At 40.5% G+C, this 21633-nt stretch overlaps 1 protein-coding gene across 1 annotated transcript in view; it reads right to left on the reverse strand.

Moving 5' to 3' along the window:
* Positions 1-2019: 2019 nt before the first annotated feature.
* The window catches only part of LOC137171055 (aryl hydrocarbon receptor-like), a 36020-nt gene continuing 16406 nt past the window's right edge, over positions 2020-21633 (reverse strand). Inside the window, exons 3-11 of the mRNA XM_067574789.1 lie at positions 13162-13280; positions 12980-13069; positions 12749-12869; positions 12014-12153; positions 10012-10214; positions 9769-9878; positions 9521-9662; positions 6657-8196; positions 2020-4544 (exon numbers count right to left, since the gene is read on the reverse strand). Of these exons, the coding sequence (XP_067430890.1) occupies positions 4449-4544; positions 6657-8196; positions 9521-9662; positions 9769-9878; positions 10012-10214; positions 12014-12153; positions 12749-12869; positions 12980-13069; positions 13162-13280 (2561 nt within the window). The 3' untranslated portion in view covers positions 2020-4448. The remainder of the gene's footprint in view (positions 4545-6656; positions 8197-9520; positions 9663-9768; positions 9879-10011; positions 10215-12013; positions 12154-12748; positions 12870-12979; positions 13070-13161; positions 13281-21633) is intronic.

Consider the following 21633-nt stretch of genomic DNA (forward strand, 5'->3'; position numbering starts at 1 on the left):
TTTTCCTTGCCTTTAATCCCTCAATCAGACAAACCAGTCAGCCTTTTCTTCAGGGACAGCTTGGATTTCAGGACTGGACTTAGACAGCTTTTAAAGAAAACAGCTAAAACACAGGTCTTCTGCATATTTTCCAAAAAGCAGAATAATGGTTTAGCATTGCATTGGGTGATTGCTCACTTTTTTTTTTCCAGGGAAACCCCTCTAACCACCCCTCTTGAGCTGAGGGTAGGATGCATTAACCTCTTTGTTCCCGAAAGGAAAGAAGGTGTATTCAATGACCGCAACAGGAAGAGGGACATTAACCTCTATTGTAAGTTAGCTTCCATTTTAAAGGGAATCAATAGCCATTGAAGGATAGTTTTACAGTTTAAGTGTGTCTTAAAACAACAATCAGGTGCCCATATGAACAGTGAAAGAGGTTTTCCTCGCTGTAATCGTGCCTCCTGTTCATACTGGCTATTAAAAGATCCCCTTAAAATGTGTTTTCGATGTAAGCGATGGGGGACAAAATCCACATTTAGTGCGAAAATGCATTTAAAAGTTGATGTGAAGCTTATATGAGGCTTAAGCAGTCTGTGTTAGTCATATCAAGTGGATATCTGACACATTTATAGTCTTTTTAGCATCAAATTCCCTCTTTGTGTTTCCCTGTTGAGCTGCGGTGGAAGTATAGTAACAAAAAGAGGGACTCAGGCACTAAAAAGACTGTAACGTTGAAAAATATCTACTTGATTTGACTCACTTTGGACAACTGAAGCTTCATATTAGCTTGGGATAAACTTTTAAATGCATTTTTACACAGAAGGACGGTGGATTTTACCCTCCTATCACTTACATTTTTATTACAGTGTGTTCCCTATGAGGTTATATCTACCCAATGAAGTGCGCAGACACAATCCTGCCCAGAGGAGACTGCAGAGACTTCGGGGGGAACATGCAGCGTGAGGGCAGACAAGAGGAGGGAGTCTGCTGGCGGTTACATAATGTCTTGTGGGAGCACATATCTCAGAGGAGGGATGATATGGGAGCAGGAAGGCTGGAACAAAAACATTATATGTGCCATCATGCCCACAGATACGCCACAGATAACAATACAAGTTGGCACTGGAGCCGCTGGATGGATCCACACAGACCACATGATCACAATGGGTTTAGCCTGATACCTGCTCTGCATCCTGGTGTTATAATGTCAGCTGATGACGCTGTTTGAATACAATCAGGACAGTGTCCTTACATGAACTGTGGAGATAACACTTCATGTGTGGCATAGGGAATAATACACGAGGCTAACGGCGGGGGTTACAACTCTTTTAATGGCAACATAAATTAGACTTGTCCCCCAACGGTTTTTATCTTGTACACAAAGAGCACAAAGCAGCTACAGAGTGTAACAGGACCGATAATTACAGAAGCAGAATAATACAATATGTGCTACAGGCAAAAATGCATAAATGTAGAGCATCTTACTTCCTGAATATGATCAGATTTGACAAGACAAACAAGTTTTTTTTCTTTGATGCAAGCTGAGATGGATACATGATTTATATAGTGTGCAGTTTGTTTACACAGTTCTGAATCACACCCCCCCCAGTTTAGATCCATTCACAGTGAGCATTAGAGCTGCCATCTCTCCCATATCCGTGTGTAGAGGTCAAAACATTACAAAGCCCTCTGAAATAATGAAATTATACTTGTTGAAATGTTATCTTATGAGTGCCATGAGTTCATTAATTCTCATAAACACCATGAGTTGATGATTCACTGTTAAACTGAAATACACTGTAATTTAGCATTTAGCAGGCATATTAACAATTAATAAATGGTTTATAACAAGCTACACTGTAGTTGTAAGCAAATATATGGACATTTTTAAGTGTTTATCGATGTATTTGTCAACAACTATAACTACATATAATATATAAACAAAATAATGTAGGATTGACAATATAATTTAAAACAGCTGTATAAAAATATTAAGTATTCATAAATTACGAATTATTGTTAAATTACTATATTGTATTTATTTATTTATTTAGACGCTTTTGTCACTGTCCATGAAAACTGAGCAAACTTCATCTGCTGATGAAGGTCATGAGATGTGGCTGAAAGCACCCGAGAGAAATCTGGTAAGTAGACCTTGAGTTAATTTTTTTTTTTTTAAATGAAATTACCATATCTTAGGTCAAGAATGAACTTTACTCTAAGTCCACCTATTACGTATTTATAAGCACTATACAAACATTTAATATTTACTGTATAAATATAATGTAGTTATAATGACATTTTAAGTGTTTATTAATGTTCAGTATTTGTAAGAATTACAACGTATTTTATATTATTACAACTGTATTCAACTATATTGTCGTTCATTAGTAACCTTTTAATTTATGGGTGTCCACAAGAGGATTATAGAGTTGTTGAAAAATACGTAAATAAACACTTATATCTGCTTATAACAACATTATAGTGTGTTATAAACCATTTATTAACTTTTTATTATAAATGATTATAAAAGCTAAATAAGGGGACTTAAAGTATTCAACATTTCAACATGACTGTGTGTAAACAGTTAATGTTTTATAACACTGCAATGATTTGTTCATGCATGTAATCATATATCATTAAATATGATTACAGCTGTGCTATATTGTGTAATAATCATTTATTATATCCCAGTTACAAACACTTAAAAGCACCTGTATACACTGACAAAAAATGTCCTTATATCTGCTTATAGCCACATTATAGTCTGTTATAAACAGTTTATTTTATTAAGTGCTTATATACTGCTTATTAATGCTAAATAGGGGGACTTAAAGTTAAGTATTTCACAAAATGTATTATGATGTGAGTGTTAATGCTGTGTATCATTTTGAACTTATTTCAGTCCATATTGGCAAAAACCGTCTCAGTTTTCTGTTAGCAGTAAAGCTGATCTCTAAACTTTATTCAAACTTATCTACAGAATGTTTGTGTTAGATAATTTAGTGTTGTTTGCCTTTGTTCAAGGACACATCAATGGTGGGTAGTGAGGGAGGGAAAAAATGCTCAAGTAGAATCTTTTATTACAGTATTTTAATACTGTATCGTGTGCGTTTCATGTCAAACATGCTTAATCAATACAAAACTAAGTTGTAGTTCGTTGAAAATTGATTGCCAGATAATTGGCAAGTCTAAATGTAACTATAACTCTGAAATGGTCAGATGTGGAACATCTGGCTCACAGTTCTTTCCAACAAAGTTTGGGAAAAGATTAGTTCCTACATTTCAGTCTCTTTAGTTTCACAGCTGAATATATCCAAACGTCTTTGGAGACAAAAACAAAACCAACCTGATTAAAGCTGAAAACAACAAACTCCCTTTGGTTGGGTTCAGAGGAAGAAGAAGAAGAAGGAGGAGGAGGAGGAGGAGGAAGAGGAGGAGGAGGAGGAGGAGGAGGAGGAGGAGGAGGAGAAGAAGAAGAAGAAGAAGAAGAAGAAGAAGAAGAAGAAGAAGAAGAAGAAGATGAAGAAGAAGAAAGAAGAAGAAGCTGTGTTTACTTTGATCAAACACTAAACAGCAAACATTTGCTTTGCTTTTAAAGCTAAATACATGACTGAATGATACTACTGAGTCCATGGCTTGATGTGTATAGACGATTAATCGATTAGTTGATCAACAGAAAATTGATCGGCGACTATTTTGACAATAGATTAATTGTTTTGAGTCCTTTTTTTAGGAAAAAAAACCTAAATTCTCTGATTCCAGCTTCTCAAATGTGAATATTTTCTGGTTTGTTTGATTTTCTATGATAATAAACTAAATATCTTTAAGTTATTTTATAGACCAAACGACTAATCGATTAATAATCGTTAGTTGCAGCTCTAGATGTATCCTCTAAATGCCACTCAAAGAACACACTGATATAAACTGCACATAAACTGGATATAAATGGATATTAAAAGAAGCAGAGATACTTGTAAGAAGTTGAGAAAGTGTTTCACAGATAGATTCACAGGAAGAGTTAAACTGATATGAAATGTCTTTAAATGAAGAGTAGTTGTACATTTAATTTATTCCTCACAGTTTATGTGATACAGGAGAACTGAAGTCAAGATTTCTCTACGTGCAATAAATCCTGTTGTTTCCAGCTTCCTCCGTTCTGCCGACAGGATACTTCAACATCGTCGGTTACTTGCAGCATATATATATATATATGTAAATGTGTTAAAAGCTAATTATTGGAAAAGGTTGCTTGATAAATATTTGAAGATTTAAACCTGTGTTATCAGCAAAAGACTGTAAAGACTTTTTTTTTTTGTTTGAAATGAGAAGGTTAATAATTCTCGGTGAGCCACAGCAGACGCTACATGTATAAAATATAATGATCCTTGGATATTGTTTGTGTGGAGGCAGATCCGGAGGAATAATCTCAGAAGTGCTTCAGTCAGTCCAGAATCCGAGCGCGGCTACGGGCCGGCGTTTTGGGAAAGGTTGATGCTCCCAGTAGGAAGGGAGGGGAAGACGAACGGGTCGATAACGCCGTTCAGGGGAACTTTGGGGATCTGTGGAAGAAAAGAAGAGAAAAGCTGTGATTATCTGATCGTTACGCTGAAAAGAAAGTCTCAGACTTGCAAATTAAATTCTTCTGGAAACTCACTTTTATTATAAAACTTTCTTATAATATTTATTTATTTTTTTTTACTAATGTTTGTTTTTAATGTCATATATGTGAGGATGTGTGTGTGTCTTGACTGCCCTGTAAAGCACTTTGTAATTGCTGGTGTTGATAAGGGCTTTATAAATAAACTTTATTATTATTATAAAAGAGAAGTGTTTGGTCAGGCTCAAATGTGGGAAGTTAGGCCAGTTTTTGACTGTAGTCATCTAAGGAGGAGAAATCTGGGCTGGAACTATAATAAACTTGAACTATAATAACTTCAAACCTGTTATGTATAATTTAAAATCTGGATCTTTATATAAGTGGATGCGTTAAACGATAACACGTTGGACTCATGACGGACGGAGTTTAAAGAAAAGATCAAAATTGCTACAGTAAAATCAGAGATATTCCACGCATTCTTCTTCCTTGTCAAAACCTGCCGCCTACATTACCCACAATGCAACTCAACCAACAGCAGCTCGGTCAGAGATTCAGGTGTGTTATGCTAGTAGATGCTAATGTAGCCTGGAGCAACAGAGGTCTGCTAACTTCACTCCTTTCTAACTCCACACCCTCAGATCTGTTTAATGTTCAAATTTGTAGTCTTCAGCCCCACTGACGCTGACTCAAGTGACATCACGCTGACTCAAGTGACATCACGCTGACTCAAGTGACATCACTTGAGGGAGTTTACAGCAGCTCCCTCTGGAGACACAAAATACTTTATATAACTTTTTACACACATGCAGTAGTACTCCCCAACACCTGGAACCACACGCTGATGTGTAAAATCGGCCTTAAAGATTAATTCCTTTTTTTGTACCGAACATTTTTAATACTGTTTGACCAAATCAACCAGAAACAAAAAAGTGATAAATATCAAAATCACCAACAGCTCATGGTTGAAGGTCAGAAATAGTGACTGTCAGAGCAAACAATGTCAAGATTTGTCAGTAATTTATGAATTTTGTTGTAAACATTTAGGTCTGAAAATCTGACAATTATTCAAAATGGTTTTCTTTAGTTTTAGACTTTTTTTTGGGTTGTTTAAAAAATGTACACACAGCATTCTGGATCTGGCTTATATGACTCTGTTGTCTTGTAAGACCATAAAAGCTGGGTGTATCGTATGTGGGGGGGACCCAAAAATACCCAGAAGCCATTGATAGCACAGCAGTAGGGTGTAGCTATTGGATTTGCTGCTGGGTAGCGTCTGACTGCAGCTTGTTGAAACTAAAATTGGGAGAAGATTCACCACCGTGGATCAATTTTACTGTTGTAACCTGAGTCAATGTCGGATAAATTCAGCAACTATGGAGTGATATGTGGTTCCCAACTGCAACAATTAAGGATTCTGAATGAATTAAGTTTTTATTATTGTGTTGCATATGAACGGGGACCCAAAAAATCCTGGAATTACTGAAAAACTGTCATAAATCTTTCAGTAGCACCTTTTCTAAACCACTTCCTTTTTTTGTTGCCTTATCCAGAGCCACCTGAGTAGGTCTTTCTGTCTACCAGTTTATTACCTGACACACCCACTTGGTTAGGTTTAGGCATGTGGAGTGAGATGGTTAGGGTAAGAATAACAGGAGGGTGTGTTGTATAGTAAAGTGGGTGTGTTGTGTAAGTCTGCAAGACCCCTACGTTTCTTCCTGGTTTTCTTCCATGGTGGTGAATCTTGTCGTTTTCAGTCCCAGTGTTAGTTTCACCGAGCCGCAGGAAGACGGTACCTAGCGGCAAATCCAACAACAACGCCCTACTCCAGCGCTATCGATGGCTTGCAGGAATTTTTGGGTCCCCCCCTCATAAATAACGGTTTTTCCAAGACAAATCAGAACCATGTGAACAAAGATTTGGGAAGTACTTGTTTGAGTAATCCTGTAATCTGAGCCAGGCCTGAGTTAATGATTACATGCTCAATCGTTGGACAGACATTCAGTTCCTTTTTTTCCCCCCAAATGACCTCAAAATACTTAAAACGTGATTGTTTCTAACTGCAGTCATGTCTTACCTGAGCTTCACCGCTCCAACAGAAGAACGACGACTGTATCGATCCATTTTCAGGAGGATAATTTGAGTCGTCTCCGCTCAGATGACCCAGACTGATGTTGCCCACATCTGTACAGGCGGCCATGTGAGTTTTGGGACCGGACGACTGCATCACGCCGCCCTGGTTAGGAGCAGCAGGCCAGATGCCTCCGATGAAGGGAGAGTTTGTGTTTGGCCCTGCAACATGCACGCATCCTCTGGAGCCTGCGGGTCCCAGGAGCGGACTGTTTCGTCGGGGAGGAGGGACAGTAGCGGGGTTCGGTATGTGACCGTCTCTTTTTTCAAACATGCAGCTGCCGGATAATCGCTGCATTTGTGGGCTGCGCTGGAAGGACTGAGCTGCTGAGTTCACACCGCCTGGCGTGTGTGAGGAATGTGTGAGTGTGTGATGGTGAAAACTTTGCGGCAGCTGCTGCTGCTGCTGTTGTTGTTGCCACGCGGCCACACCAGAAGACTGCGGATCTGCGTGAGTCTGCTGTGAAGCTGCTGTGTGGTTTAGCGTATATTGTGCACTCTGGTAGTGGGAGTTTTGTGTAAACGGCGGCCATGACTGATCTGTCGCTTCAGGCTGTGAATGAGCAGAGCGGCAGGATTGTGTAGAAGTCATTTGGGTGCCACGGTGGTGAGCGCCGCTGCTGTTTGGAGGCCACAGCGGAGAGGTGAGTCCCTGCTGTGCGTTACGACACTGTGTGGGCGTCGCCCTGTGAGACGCGACTTCGGAAACACCTTTCAGTCCAGCTGAATGAGTCTGCTGTGCGAATCCGCTCCCGTTAGATTTCCTGTCCGTCGTTTTCTGCCTCTGATGCTCGTGGTTTGAAAACGCAGACGCGGGATGCTGCTCTTGAATCTGAGTTTCAGCGACGTGAGGCCCGTTCTGATCCGAACCCTGCACATACCCACCTGTCTCTCTCCTCAGAGCCTCCTCCACGTACGAGAACACGTCGTTGGCCAGGATGTGATTCAGCTCCCTCGAAGCGTCTTCTCTTTCTTTATTCATCCTGGCGAGAGTGTTCTCCCAGTCCCTCTGCTCCGTCTCCTCCACCTCGAGGCCCTCTATCCCTCCATCCCCAATATCTCCCAAGATCTCCTCCAGCGAGTCAATCATGGCTTGTGACGTGAGGTCGCCCATGCTGGACCTCTTCTGCGAAGCCTGGAGCTGGCCCGGCACGCTCAGCAGAGCATGGCTGTCCAGGAAGGCTTGCTCAAAGAGCTGCTGGTCGAAATCAGGGTCCTCTGTTTGGGAGAAGATCGGCAGCTGGGGGCTGGTTGTCTGCGGCTGGGTGTAAAGAGAGTGGTCCTGCCGGCGTAGGGATCCCAGGAGAGAGGTGGGGTCCAGAGGTCTCTCCGTTGTGGGCTCCGTGGTGTCCAGAGAACTGGGACCAGGAGGACCGGGGATGGAGAAGGCATCCAGAGAGAAGTCATAGAGGACACCTTCACCTGTGGTGAGGTTGAAGGGGAGCTGCTGTCTCCTCTGGCGCAGGTGTTCTTCTCCTTCCTCATTTCTGTGGGGAAATGTAGACAACCAACGGTGGGAATTAGACGCCATTTAAATAAAAAAATGTAACGTATAGTAATAATAAAAAGTAGTTGTAGCACATTTAAGTGCTTTATACTAAACTTACAATAAAAACAAAGATACAGAAATGAAATCAACATGGCAGAAACGAGCAAAAAAGATTAAAAAAAAGATAAAAATCTAAAATCTGCAGCATATAAAACATAATAAAATGTCCATATCTCACTTTTTTTTTTAACTTTTTTTTGTCAATCTGCACATTTTTCTCATCTTTCAGGTTGATCTATTTATCTTTTCTTTTAAACTCATCTATTCATCTTGTATTTACTGTTAATACCTAGATGTTACATCCAGTCATCTGACCATCATCGACACTAACAGCTTCATCACTTTTAGTCGTTTGCTGCTTGAATTTTGTTTTTGTTTACTTAGATTTAGTTTTCTGTTTATGTTGCTTTTATTACATGTTGCTTATTATCTCTTGGTTGTATGATGCTACTACAACAGGTGAATCTTCCTCTGGATAAATTATTTGTGACTCTGGTTTTTGTGCTATGATGTTTCCAAAAATTTGACAAAATTTTTGAAAACTACAATTATGGCAAAATGTCAAAATGTAACATGTAAGAGAGTTTAAAAATGCTTCAATACATGAACAGATCGAGCTTTAGATCCCCTCCAGATATGTTTTAACATATATAAAGACACTCTGCTTGGAATAACACTTTGTTTCTCCACAAAAAAGCCATAATACTTTCCTTCTGTCGAGTATATACTATGATGTAGAGCTGCAATGATTTGTCGACAGAAAATTAATCTGAAACATCTATTTTCATTATTGATTGATTGTTTTAGTTACTTTTCAAGCCAAAATGCCAAAACATTCACTGGTTCCAGCATCTCAAATATAACTATTGATGTTTATTTTTCTGGTATCACAGTAAAGTGAATATTTTTGGGTTTTTTAAATGCTGATTGAATGAATTATGACACTTGAACTCAATGGGCTTTGGGGAAATATAACAAAATAGTTCAGCTAACTGATAAAAATTCTTAAAATTAGAAGTTTAACAGCTGCACACAAGATGTCTCCTCCTTCACTGTAAAGTTCATTGTCAGTGTTTGTGCGCCGGAGGCTTCAAGTTTCCACATCACACTCGTGTATAAGTTGAATACTGGACCACGATTGGCTCCGAACTAGACGTGATGTCACAAATCCTGCTCGTAGGTTTCACGTGTTAAACTGAGATTTAAGGTGAAAACACATTTTTGAGCGGAGGAGGAGTTTAAGATGAGAAGCCGACGCTTACGTGAGGGCTTTCTGGCGAGCGATGATGAAGTCTGGTCTCCCTCCCTTGAAGACGATCCTGGCGGAGGCCTGAACCCACAACCAGTGTCCCGTTTTGGTCAGAAGCCTGAAGAAGGTGAAGCCGCTGTCTCCGGTCTTCATCACTGCGGGACAGAACAGGCTGACGTCAGAAAACTTCATCGACCGCGGTAAAATTAAGAACAAGTGTATAATTGACACAAAAAAAACTACACTTGTCGGATAACTCACTCCTGAGGTGGTTGTCAGCGCAGTACATCATGTCAGCAGCGTGGATGAACTGGTAGCCAGATCCTGTTGTGACCAACTCCATCTCTGAATAACCCAAAACCAGCTTCCCTCTGAAAATTAAAGAAGAAACACAAGGGAATAATGTAACAGGAGGGTAATTTACATGTTTATATAGTTCCAACCCATTTTTGACTCACTGACAGTGAACGCATCACCAGTCTAGAAAGAAATGCGAAGCCCTACCTGGTGTCTATGCCCATGGGAGCGAAGTCCATTCTGTGTTTAGTCTGGAAGATCAGGGTCTTGGTTCGGATCTCCATGACCGAAGGAGGCTGCACAGGAGTGGCGATGGTGAACAGAGCCAGCTGTGGAGGAGCCACGGTACCATCAGCTCCTGGATTCTCCTGCAAATGCAGGTACTTCAGACGCCCGCTGAAGTTTAGAGCCTGGAGCAGAGGAGGAGACACGGTTACGTTTAGGCAGGTAGGTGCATTCATAAATATGATGATGACATCCTTCTATGTGTGAGTGGGAGTTTTAGTTAAGCCAGCAAACGTCCAAACTGAAATATCCCAAAAACTATATTATATAGATTGTCATGAAATTTGGTCCCCGTCAGGATGAAGTGTTCCTATTAAACATACATGAGGGGACAAAATATTAGGAACACATCAATATAAAACATACAATATAATGAACATAAAGTAGAATTATCACCTTTCTGGCAATGTCATCAATAACTGAAAATGTATAAGCTTAATAAGAGTAGATTTCATGGCAGAGTTGTTGTATTGGACTGCATTAGATTGCACAGCTGTTCCTAATAAAGTGCTCAGTGAGTGTACGTGCAAACTTTATTAAATATGTAGATGTTTGTCTTATGTATAAGATTATATATGGTTTGGCCTCTCCTCCGCTCAGACAGTTTGTCAATATAAGGACAACTGCATCATCCCACTCAGAAAAAAAAGTACTTTCAGTCAGTCTTCATTCTCTGTTAGAGAACAGGACACGTATAGTTCATTTAGAGCTCATTTAAAGAAATGGTTAATTAGTACTCAGCTCTGTCAGCACTAAGACTTAAGCAAGTGACACACCAAACCGACATCAAAGTCACGTCGCCTCACGCCGCCCTGTGTCAGTTGCATTTGAACACACTACAGAGACTACATCCGACGGCCAACTAGCACATACGTCCTGCGCCTGCGTGAACTCAAAAAAGGAAACCAGAAGACGTAGGAATCCATCAGAAACAAAGTAGCGGTTGCCTAGCATTTTCACACCACTCCCGCTCGCTGCAGATTGTTTTGTTTAGCTACTAAAATGTCTGATAAGTTGCAAACGGCACTGGCATTGTCAGCCCTTGGTCTTTTGCTTGTGGAAGAAGAAAGGAAGAGGCGGAGAGGAAAAATAAGGAGAAACTGCATTAAATGGGTGAAATCATGGATATTACAGCGACAGGCTCAAGGGGATTTCCCGAACCTGTGTCCAGAGCTGGAGACAAATAAAACCCCCGATTTTAAACATTTCACTCGGCTCTTTCCTGACCTTGCTGTCCTCAGTCTGTCTGTGCTGAACTTCCCTCGCTGTCTACCGTCACCTGTCGCTATCTCGCTATCTCGCTACCGCCTCCATGTACCAGCATGCATGTCTTATTGTGGTTTTTGCTTTTATTGTGTCAGACTAATTTATGTATTTTACATAAACTGTGCATGCTTTTTGTATCTGTGCTTCTGCTTTGCATGTTCTAGTTAGTGTCTAACAACGCAGCTCACTGTGGTTTTATTCAATCTACTTTTCTATTAACATTAATATCTTCATGTATTTATTGTCTTGCATATCTTGTATCATGTTTTAAAGATGTCCTGAATGATGTTTTTTTTATTAATATTATATATGTTCTTCTTTCTTCATTTTATTAATTGTTCTACATGCTTATAAAAGATCTCAGTAATTTCATATTCTGTTTTTAGGGAGAGTCTGTAACATCTGTCCAGGGACTACAGATGGAAAATAGCCTCTTGTCTAACTGTTAAATAAACAAACAAATAAAAAACATCCCATTCTCTTCATTTTAAACTCTAACAGCTCTTTTCAGTTTAGAATATATTTTACAATGTAATATTTTTATTGTAAATGTATATCTTCCGAATTTGCCAAATCCTTGTATGTGCAAACCCTCTTCCCAATAAACCGTACAGATACTGTAGACTCTTAATCTTGTTGAACAAATCCTTTGATTTACCATGAATCCGGAGGTGTTGTCCAGGAGGCAGCGAAGGCGGCAGCAGAAATTTCTTTCCAGGAAAGAGGAGTTCTCTGGAGGGATGTACTGAGGCAAGAGACTCTCAGAGCTGCTCGCAGCTTTAATGCTAGACTGCATATCTGCCGAGAAACAACATGTTTCTATATTAAAACATCTGCCTTCTGGGTTCATCAGCATCTGGTATTCTGACAGTCTCTAAATAAGATTATACATGATGGTTACGTCCCCTGGTTTCGTGCCAATTGATTAGCAATTGGTTTGTGCAAAAATACATTTAAAAGTTGATGTGAAGCTTATATGAGTCTTCAGCAGTCTGAGTTAGTCATATCAAGTGGATATCTGACACATTTACAGTCTTTTTAGCATCAGATTCCCTCTTTGTGTTTCCCCGTTGAGCTGCAGGTGGAAGTATAGTAACAAAAAGAGGAACTTTGGCACTAAAAAGACTGTAACGTTGAAAGATATCTACTTCATTTGACTCATTTGGACGCTGAAGCTTCATATTAGCTTCAGATAAACTTTTAAATACATTTTTGTACAGAAGGAGGACTGTGGATTTTGTCTTCTATCACTTGGTCAGTATGAACAGGAGGAATGATTACAGCAAGAAAAACAGTTTTCAATGTTCATTTGGACACCTGACTGATGTTTTAAGACAGACTTAAAATTATGAACTAGTCCTTTATAAGCAGATATCGATCAATAGAATAATACCTTCTGCTCTCCTGTCTGAGTTGGTCTCACTGGGGTTGAGGGCAAAGTGAAGCTGACATTTGAACATCTCTCTGTCGTCCATGTGAACGAGGTCATACACACTCTGATGGACCACATCGGACTGACGACGGAGGAAGAGAGGAAGGGATGAGTTCACATTTTATCTTGACTTCCTCTCAGAATAGTACGCAGTAAGATATTTACACCATATGTTTGGCGTCACAGTGTTACCTGCTGGTATCCCAGGAAGTCCTGGATCGTCGAGGACGTGTAGAAGATCATGCCGTCAGTCGTCACGACCAACACGAAACCATTCAGCGCCTGCAGAGATAACAGCGATACAGCATGTGAGGATAATACAGATAAAAACGACACACATGCACACTGACAAACAAACACAGCGTTTCCTGTACCTGAAGAAGAAGGTCTCCCTCTGAGAAACCGACTCCATCCAGAGACACGGACTGTCCGTTTCTGCTGCCGTTTGAAGAGACGTGAGGAGCTGCTGACCTCGCGTTCCTCTGGAGCGCCGCTGCAACACAAACAACAACAAACGGTTCAGCCGGAAAACAACTTATGCACACTACTTTGACGTTTTCATAATGTTTTTCTGTGTCATAGCACAAGCAGAGATTGAACTTTAATGTCCGAAGCTGCCTGGAGGGGAAAAAAAGTTAAGGAGGACAGAAAAATGAAAAATATTGGTTTGCACAAAAATATGTAAACCAAAGTAAATGAAGGGAACAGAGACATGATGTCCCTGCTGATCTAAAAAGAGCCTTGTAAGTGTTTTCATGGGGTTTCTGGTTTAGTATATTACATAAAATGTGCTCTAATCTGTGTAGTTTAGCATCAAACATTTAAAGATAAGTTCATACAATACTAACATGCTAATATAAACATTGCAACTGGACTTTAAAATGCATTTTCACACAGAATACATCTCACGGTTATATTGAAACTGTGTTGACGGTCACTTCATGGAATGATTACAGCAACTTGTTCACATGTGAGTGTTGTATTGAGACGGAAAAGAAAAAACACAAGCTGCTCTTTAACTTCACTGTGGACGTTCGTTCACGATACTTTAATTCTTAATAACGGCAACTGTTAGAAATAAGCAAAATGAGCAACATTCACCTTCACCTCAACAACACAACCAACATGTTTCACTGCATAACACTGAGGAGCACTGGTGCACTATGAGTGTTATGATTGCAAACGTCACCTTTTCTTCCCCAATCAGTTTCTTACTATTACTGACGGGGTCTTGTATGAACACATTTTTTTGTCAAACCTGTATATAACATGTTTTTAAATGTTTTATGTTTTGGGAAATTTCTATCTTCATTTACCTGCCGAGAGTTAGATGACATAATCGATACCACTCTCATGTCTGTACAATAAATATAAAGCTACAACCAGCAGCCAGTTAGCTTAGCTTAGCAAAAGACTGGAAACAGGGGAAACCAGCTAGTCTGGCTCTGTCCGAGCTAAGGGGTTATGTGCCACACTATTTCTTGTGACCTCCTGGAGTCTTGTTGTCACTATGAGCTACGTCTTTATGCTAATATAAGCTAAGCTAACCATCTCCTGGCTGTAGCTTCATATTTAGCATCTTCTCATCTAACTCTGGAAAAAAGTAAATAAGCACATTTCCCACAAACTATTCCTTTAAACCTGCAATAACTGATTTTTTTGTCCACTTGTCCGAAGCGGAAACAATTTGTGATCATCATCTTTTAAGTTGAGTTTAAGTTCAGACTGGAAGACTACCATTTTATTTCTCACGCATGCTCATTCATGATTTCCTTTGCTGTCATTATCCGAGGCTGTCAGCTGAGTGATCAGCTGGTCGCATCTATCCAATAGCGCAGCGACACAACTACATTGTCAGCCGATCACTTTGCAGCTGTCTTTTTAAATATGTTTTCTCCCTCTCTGCCTTCCATGCTGCCATTATGCTCCACATCACCACCCAGTCTTCACAGATTCATCACTTCATCAGCCTTTTTAGTCTCATTGACGTCATCAGTCGCCTCCACCAGTGTCCTCGATTATAAAACCTCCCTGTCGAGTCTAAGAACCAATCAATTATCAATATCATCTGTTCAATAAACAAGTAGCTTCATTCACTTGTTTCTCCTGATTGAACTTATTTCCACATCCAGCAGTTACGGAGCGACATTATCATTCATGTGGAGTCGTGTTTCTGTCTACCTGATGAATGTAAGTCCAATATTTACTCTCTTTTAGCTCTGTTTTTGTTCTCCACCAACTCCACCAAAGGGAAATATCTGGCTCTTTAGCTGCTAAATGCTCCACTATGTTCACCAGCTAGTCTACAGCTAACTGTGAGCAGGTAGTGTATAGCAGCTTTTTAGAGCTTTTTCTCTGAAAACAGCTGCCTGCTGCGACTGAAAACGACACTATGAGAGCGCTGAGAGTGAACCAAAACAGGAAAGCTGCAGCCGAGCCACGACCAACACGCTGTCAGCTCAGACATAGTTATTATAAAAAAAATGTTTAATATAGCTGCTTTAAGATGTGAAACTGAGTTTAATTCATTAATAGTTGCCAGTTTTATTCATAACACAACTGGTTTTCAGTTTCCTAAACTGCATTCAGTATGTTTCTACACTTCAGCTTTTTCCTTTCTGTACTGTTTATTTAATTACATACTGCATATTAATTAATATTCACCACTAAACAGACATCTTTGTCTTCTCAACGGCCACAAAAACACGTCTTTGAGCCTTTCACTTTCAAACAGATTTTGTCCGACTTCTCAGCGTCACCAATGAAAAAGATGACTCTCTACATGTTGTGACTCTGAGCAGCAGCAAAGTGTTACTACAACACTCACACTGCATGTGATGTTGATGTGATGTAATGTTTCACTGGTTTATTTGTGAAACAGATAAAGTATCAGTGACATCCTACAAGCCAAATGCAGGCAGCGTTTCCCTTCATGAGCAGATCAACAGGAGACAACACAACACCAGAGAGCATGTGAACACATCCGCATAGTGTGTATATACAGTATTTGTGGTAGAAAAGAATCAAATAGCGCAAATTATTGCAGATGTTTAAGGCTGCAGCTAACGATTATTTACATAATCGATTAAGAGATTATTGTAAAAATGTAAAATGTAAGAAAAGTGTCAGAATTTCTAAAAGTTCCTGGAGACATTTTCAAATGTTTTGTTTTGTCTCATCAACCGTCCAAAATTCAAAGATATTCAGTTCACTGTCATGTTTGACAGCAGTGCAGCCTAAAAACAAAGATCTGAATGTATAACAGAAATGTTAAATCAGTTCTGCTGTACGGCTCAGAAAGCTGGCGAGTGATCGAGAGTGACATGAGAAATATCGATGCATTCTTCAATCGATGTCTCTGGAAGATATGTTGCATCTGGCCAGAAAGATGTGTACAAATACACAAACTGTCGCAACGTGGTGCTGGAAACTAAACATCGGCGGCTCCGATGGCTCGGACACGTCCTCAGAATGGACCAGGACCACATTCCTAAAGCAGCCTTGAGATGGACTCCATCTGGAAAGAGGAAACAATGGAGGCCAAAAACAACCTGGCGGACAAACTGTGACCTCGGAACTGAAAACGGCGAATCTGACAACACGCTGCGAAGGACAGGACCAGCCTGATGTTCCACAGGGAATGAAGACGATTAAATAAGTAACTAAGTCATGTTTGACACAGAAAAGCTTCAGATACTCACATTCGAGAAGCTACAAAGAGCAAATTTTTGGTATTTTTTGACTAAAACGACTCGATCGATTGTCAAAATATTCTTGTTCTGTCCAACCAACAGTCCAAAACCATCACAGTAGACAAAGAAAACCATAAAATCCTCACATTTTAAAAGCTGCAGCCAGCACATTTTTGGGCATTTTTTGCTTTAAAAAGTAACTGAAACATCTAAGCGATTATCAAAATTGTTGCCGGTTAATTTTCTCTCAACCGTCTAATCTGTTAATCGTTGCGGCTCTACGGAATGAAGCAATCAACCCCAAATTAGTCAGCACAATTAACTGGAAAAAAGTGAATTAAATACTTTCAAATCAGCTCCTGTGGTTTTTATTTGACTCCAACAGGACAGAAGAGCATTTTTCCTCTGTTTTAAAAAAGTAATTTTTAGATGTATTTTGTGTAATCTAATCTGTGATCACTGGCATTTAGTCAGCTAAGCAATACCTCCTTTCCTTTCCTTACAGTAATGACTCTATGGCACGCTAACAAACTTCCCTTCCCTCCCCCTACTCCTCCTCTCACCGCTCTCCCTCCCCCTTTTTAAAACAAACCTACTGGGTCTGCCTCTCGTCGCCCCCCACACCCCCCCAACCCCCCCCCTCCCCAACAAACCCAGGAATTTGCCTTGACATCTTGGTCCAGAGCAGCTTTCTCCAACAGACGACTGAAAGAATCCCCGGTTTGTTGTTGCAGCATGAACTGTAACCACCACAAGGGACCTGCTCAGATTGGTGTAATACATCATCATGTTGCCAAGCGTTAAACTCAGTGTGACACCAAAAGGAAAAAAAAAAAATCGAACAGTGTGCAACATACACGACCGATGTGAAAGGCTGAAACAAATGAGACAGTAGTGCTAAAAGGTCGGCTTTGTCCTTTTTTTTTTTTTTATGTTAAATTACAGAACCTGAACCTGTAATCTGGCCTCCACTTCCATCCTTTCCTGCCTCCCTTCCTCTTCCTCTCCTCTCCTCTCTCCTCTGCTCTCTGGACTTTTTTTCGAGGAAGAGGGTTCACACGCAGAGTACAGCACACCTCGCCAAAAAGAAACACGGTCCGTCGGTCTGGAGAGGAGGAGGGGCTGAAAACTACGAAGAGATTAAAACCTTCAGATTCTGTGGAAACGAGTGAGAGAAGAAGAAGAGGTGAAGTGAGGCTGCTGTACCACAGAATGTATTTAAAGATGGACGACATGACTTGATCACAGAAAGTGGAGGTCAAAACATCTGGATCGCCCCCTTGTGATTGGTTGCAGTATATGTCATAAACCCCGCCCCCTCCATGTTAGCGGATGGGACATGAGCATGGATGTATTGTAAGAGCTGGATATCAGACTAAAAATGGTGCCCATTCAGTCCTATATGAATTGCTCGCCTGGTGCATTCGCCAAAAAAAAGTTTCTAGCTTCCGGGTTTGCTTTCGTGTTGTGCGGCCCACTGAATATGCGCAGTAGTGTTTCCCCCGCTGGCTCCGCTCACGAGCTCCCACTCGGCCCATAGACTTTTTAAATCGCTTTTCTCGGCTCGAGGAAAGTTTTACAAACATAAAAACCTCCATGGATCAAAAGTTCATAATAGAAAGAGTCATAATTGATGTTGTTTACCTGTCAACAGTTTTACAGATGTCTCTTTTACAATGGTGGTCTATGGGGATTTTTCGCTGCAATACCGCGAGTGGCCACTGGGAAAAATTGGCTGCCAGGCTGAGCAGCGGCGCATGAGCCGAACTAAAAAAGTTTCTGTCATTTTAGGTCGTTCTTATCACGCTGATGTATGTTCATTTTTCTGATAAGTTTGTTTTTAATTATATATTTGATGTTATAAAAAGGGGGGGGTTGTGACATCATGATTGACAGCTGCCCTCAAACCAGATGATGCAGACAAGCTGCAGCGGTTTCTGATGGAAGACGCTAATGTACGTTTGTGTGGCTGCTGGTTAACGGCTCCTGGCTTCACTCTGCTCACGCTGGCGGGACGGCTGTCAGTCAACTTGAGGAGGGCGGGTCCCGCGTGTCTTCATCCCGCCGCCTGACTCTACTGCTCAGACTCTGGTTGCAAATGACGTCACATAAACGAGATAGCATATCTTGGCTTCACTTCGCGTAGCGGATAGGAAGTGGAGACACGCCGTCCATTGTGTATGATACTAAGTCACAGAAAACTCCATAAACAAGGAAACTACGGTGGGAAAAGTGGAATCTTCTCACTCCCGATGAATGTTTTTACTGCTTTAAGCTAAATTAGTCTTAAAGTCTGGTTGTTGAGTGTTTCTGTCTTCTGTCAGCAGGGACGTGGCAGCAGCTTCGGGCTCAACCATCTGTTGTTCGCTTCGAGGTGTGTGGTCTCTGTGAGAGGCCTCGAAGGGTGTGCAAATATACACAGACTGCACCAAAACACACACACACACACACACACACATTGTGAGCAGTCCAAAATATTCTCTTAGCAGATCTTTCACATCTGTTTTCAATTAAAACAGATTGAGCACTTAATTTAGTGTTATTTCCACCCACCAGAACCAAACCTGAAACAAAAAACTTTAAATGTAAAACTAGAAGAAAACTCTGCTGCTTTTCTGCTTCTTTAACGTATCTGCTTCCATTTTTTAGTCTCTTTAAATAATTATTTTAATTCTCACATGTGTCAAAATTAAGCATAAAGTATGTGCAGCGTACAGTATTCAGAGCTGAGCATCGCTGAGCCTGTTTATGACTCAGCAGAGCAGACGCAGATTTATCTTGCAGGAAAATGCAGCTGGAGGCCGAGTTAATGACAGCGATGACCTCGCGGCGACCTCCTTCACCCCTCGTTATCGACAAACACAGGAAGCAGACATGAACAGCCAGCTCACCGCCCTATCACCCTCCCTCCCTCCCTCCCTGTGCCCCCCCCCCCCCCCCCCTCCCCTCCTCCCCCCCTCCTGTGGTGTCAGACTTCCTGGACCTGTTGCTACGGTGAGAAGGGCTCACCATGGTAACCTCCAGTCCTGCAGCAGCAGCAGCAGCATCACCTGGGACCCATTCAGGGATGTCGAACAACAGACGAGTCTCTGCTCAGATGTGGCTTCTTCTTGTCTATTGAGTGCTTACGCCAGACAACAGAGACCCCGACTGTGTTTCTGCAGGGCTGACGTCAACCTCCGCACACACACACACACACACACACACACACTGCCAGACAAAACAATCTATGGCACTAAAGGATGCACACAACATATTCATTAGAGCAGAAACTCTATCGGAGCTTTAAAAATGTTTAGATTTTGTTGTCTTAAAAGTAGAATCAAGGCCAAACCCTTACACATTATATTCTTTATATTCTTTATATTCTATTTATTTATTTTATTCTAAAGTTTAAATACTCTTCCTTTTCACAAAGCTTGGGGAAACACAATTTCATGTCCTCATAGGAAGCATTAGTAAGTATTAATTTAACCGTGGTGAGATGCGGTGGATTTAAGGGCCTTGAATCCTTTAATCAGACCTCAAACTTTACATAAACTTTACTAAACTAATGCCGTAGATTTGGTTTTATCTTTTCTAAGGACATTTTTTTTATCAGACGGACAAAACAAACAGTTGTGGAGGTGTAAGGTTTCCAAACTTCACCTGAAGATGCTTCTTTCAGTTTGTCGATTTAGGCGACACAACTCAAGACTTTCATGACACTCAGCCACAGCAAAGCTTCTTTAAATCATATTATTTTTCTATTCATCTGCTGAACTTACGGCTTCATCTGTCACTATGACATCAGAGCTCACCTGTTCATATTTATTAGAGTATTAAATTTATTTTCTAGCACAATCACCCAACTTAAAGTTGTTTTTTTCCAGCAGTCCGAAAAAATGTGATCTCATATTTATATTTTACAGCAAAAACACACATCTAGAAAGTCAGTCAAATGACAAGATCTGTAAAAATATTGGTCGGCAACACCTCCGCCTGAAGAACTGATGACTGAAAAGCTTGCTGAAGCCGCTACAGAGCTTCATTTCTTGGCGAGACGAGTGAAAAATGGGAAAATAATATGTTTGAATATGAATAAATATTTAGATTTTTGAGTTAAATGTTCACATGTGGTTACAAACATAGCCGGAGGAAAGTCTGATGATAATGGACGACATCAAAAAGTGTTTCCGAGTCAAACGAGAGATTTGTTTTCCTCTTTCACACCAGAACTACAACAACAAGCCCCGATCGTACGACAGCCTCCTTGATGTAACGGCATATCAAAAATATTCCGACTATGAATTAAAAGAGGATATCAAAGATCGCGTGAGGAGGACCGAATGAAAGTGTTATTTTTGCGGCTTTGTTGTGTACAACAACAGCCATAAGGCCTAAACATCAGTCCCCATTATTCCTCCCTGACAAACATCCTCCACAATCAGAGGAAACTGCTGCAGAAGATTAGAGAATTAAGAGAAACAGAAGAGGCCAATCAGAGGTCCGTAAATGTATTAATAAATTCTATCTCACTCCGGCAAGGATGCACAAGATCTGACAACATCATTATCCAAACTGTCCTACATGTGAAAACAAAAACAAAAAAAGGATCATTACTGCAACTTATTTGGCAGCGTGACTTTCACGCTGTCACTAAATAAATACTAGATACTGAAGTTAATGTTAACATCTGTATGTTCTAAACAACATGTCTGTTCTTTTTCTAGGTAACGGATGCTAATTATGATCAATTACTTTGCATGGATGACCGGCGCTCCACCCGGCTGAGTCCTTGTAATCAATGAGTCCAAACTTGATGAGATAGATTTCTGCACACTAGACCGAAAGCTCAAAAATAAAGTGACTACTGCATAGATGTAAGTGTGTAAATCTGTCTAAAAAAGGGTTATCTTGGAAGGAGAAATGGTCCTGCAGCAACATGTAAGCTATTCTGTGATAAATTATCATCATTTTTACCATTAGAGAGCTTCTTGCTTGTTCACAGTCAGCTCTTTGTGTTGTAAACAAACCAGCTAGCCAACTGTTTGCAGGGTTGGAGTGGAGATTCACGTCCAAAAGAAAAGCCAACATTTCAGCTCAGAAGGAGAAACACATCGACTTCTAAACATTTTGAAAGACTTGGATCAAAAGGGTTTTTTTTGGATATGT

The sequence above is a fragment of the Thunnus thynnus genome, chromosome 19, assembly GCF_963924715.1.
Source record: "Thunnus thynnus chromosome 19, fThuThy2.1, whole genome shotgun sequence".
NCBI lineage: Eukaryota > Metazoa > Chordata > Actinopteri > Scombriformes > Scombridae > Thunnus > Thunnus thynnus.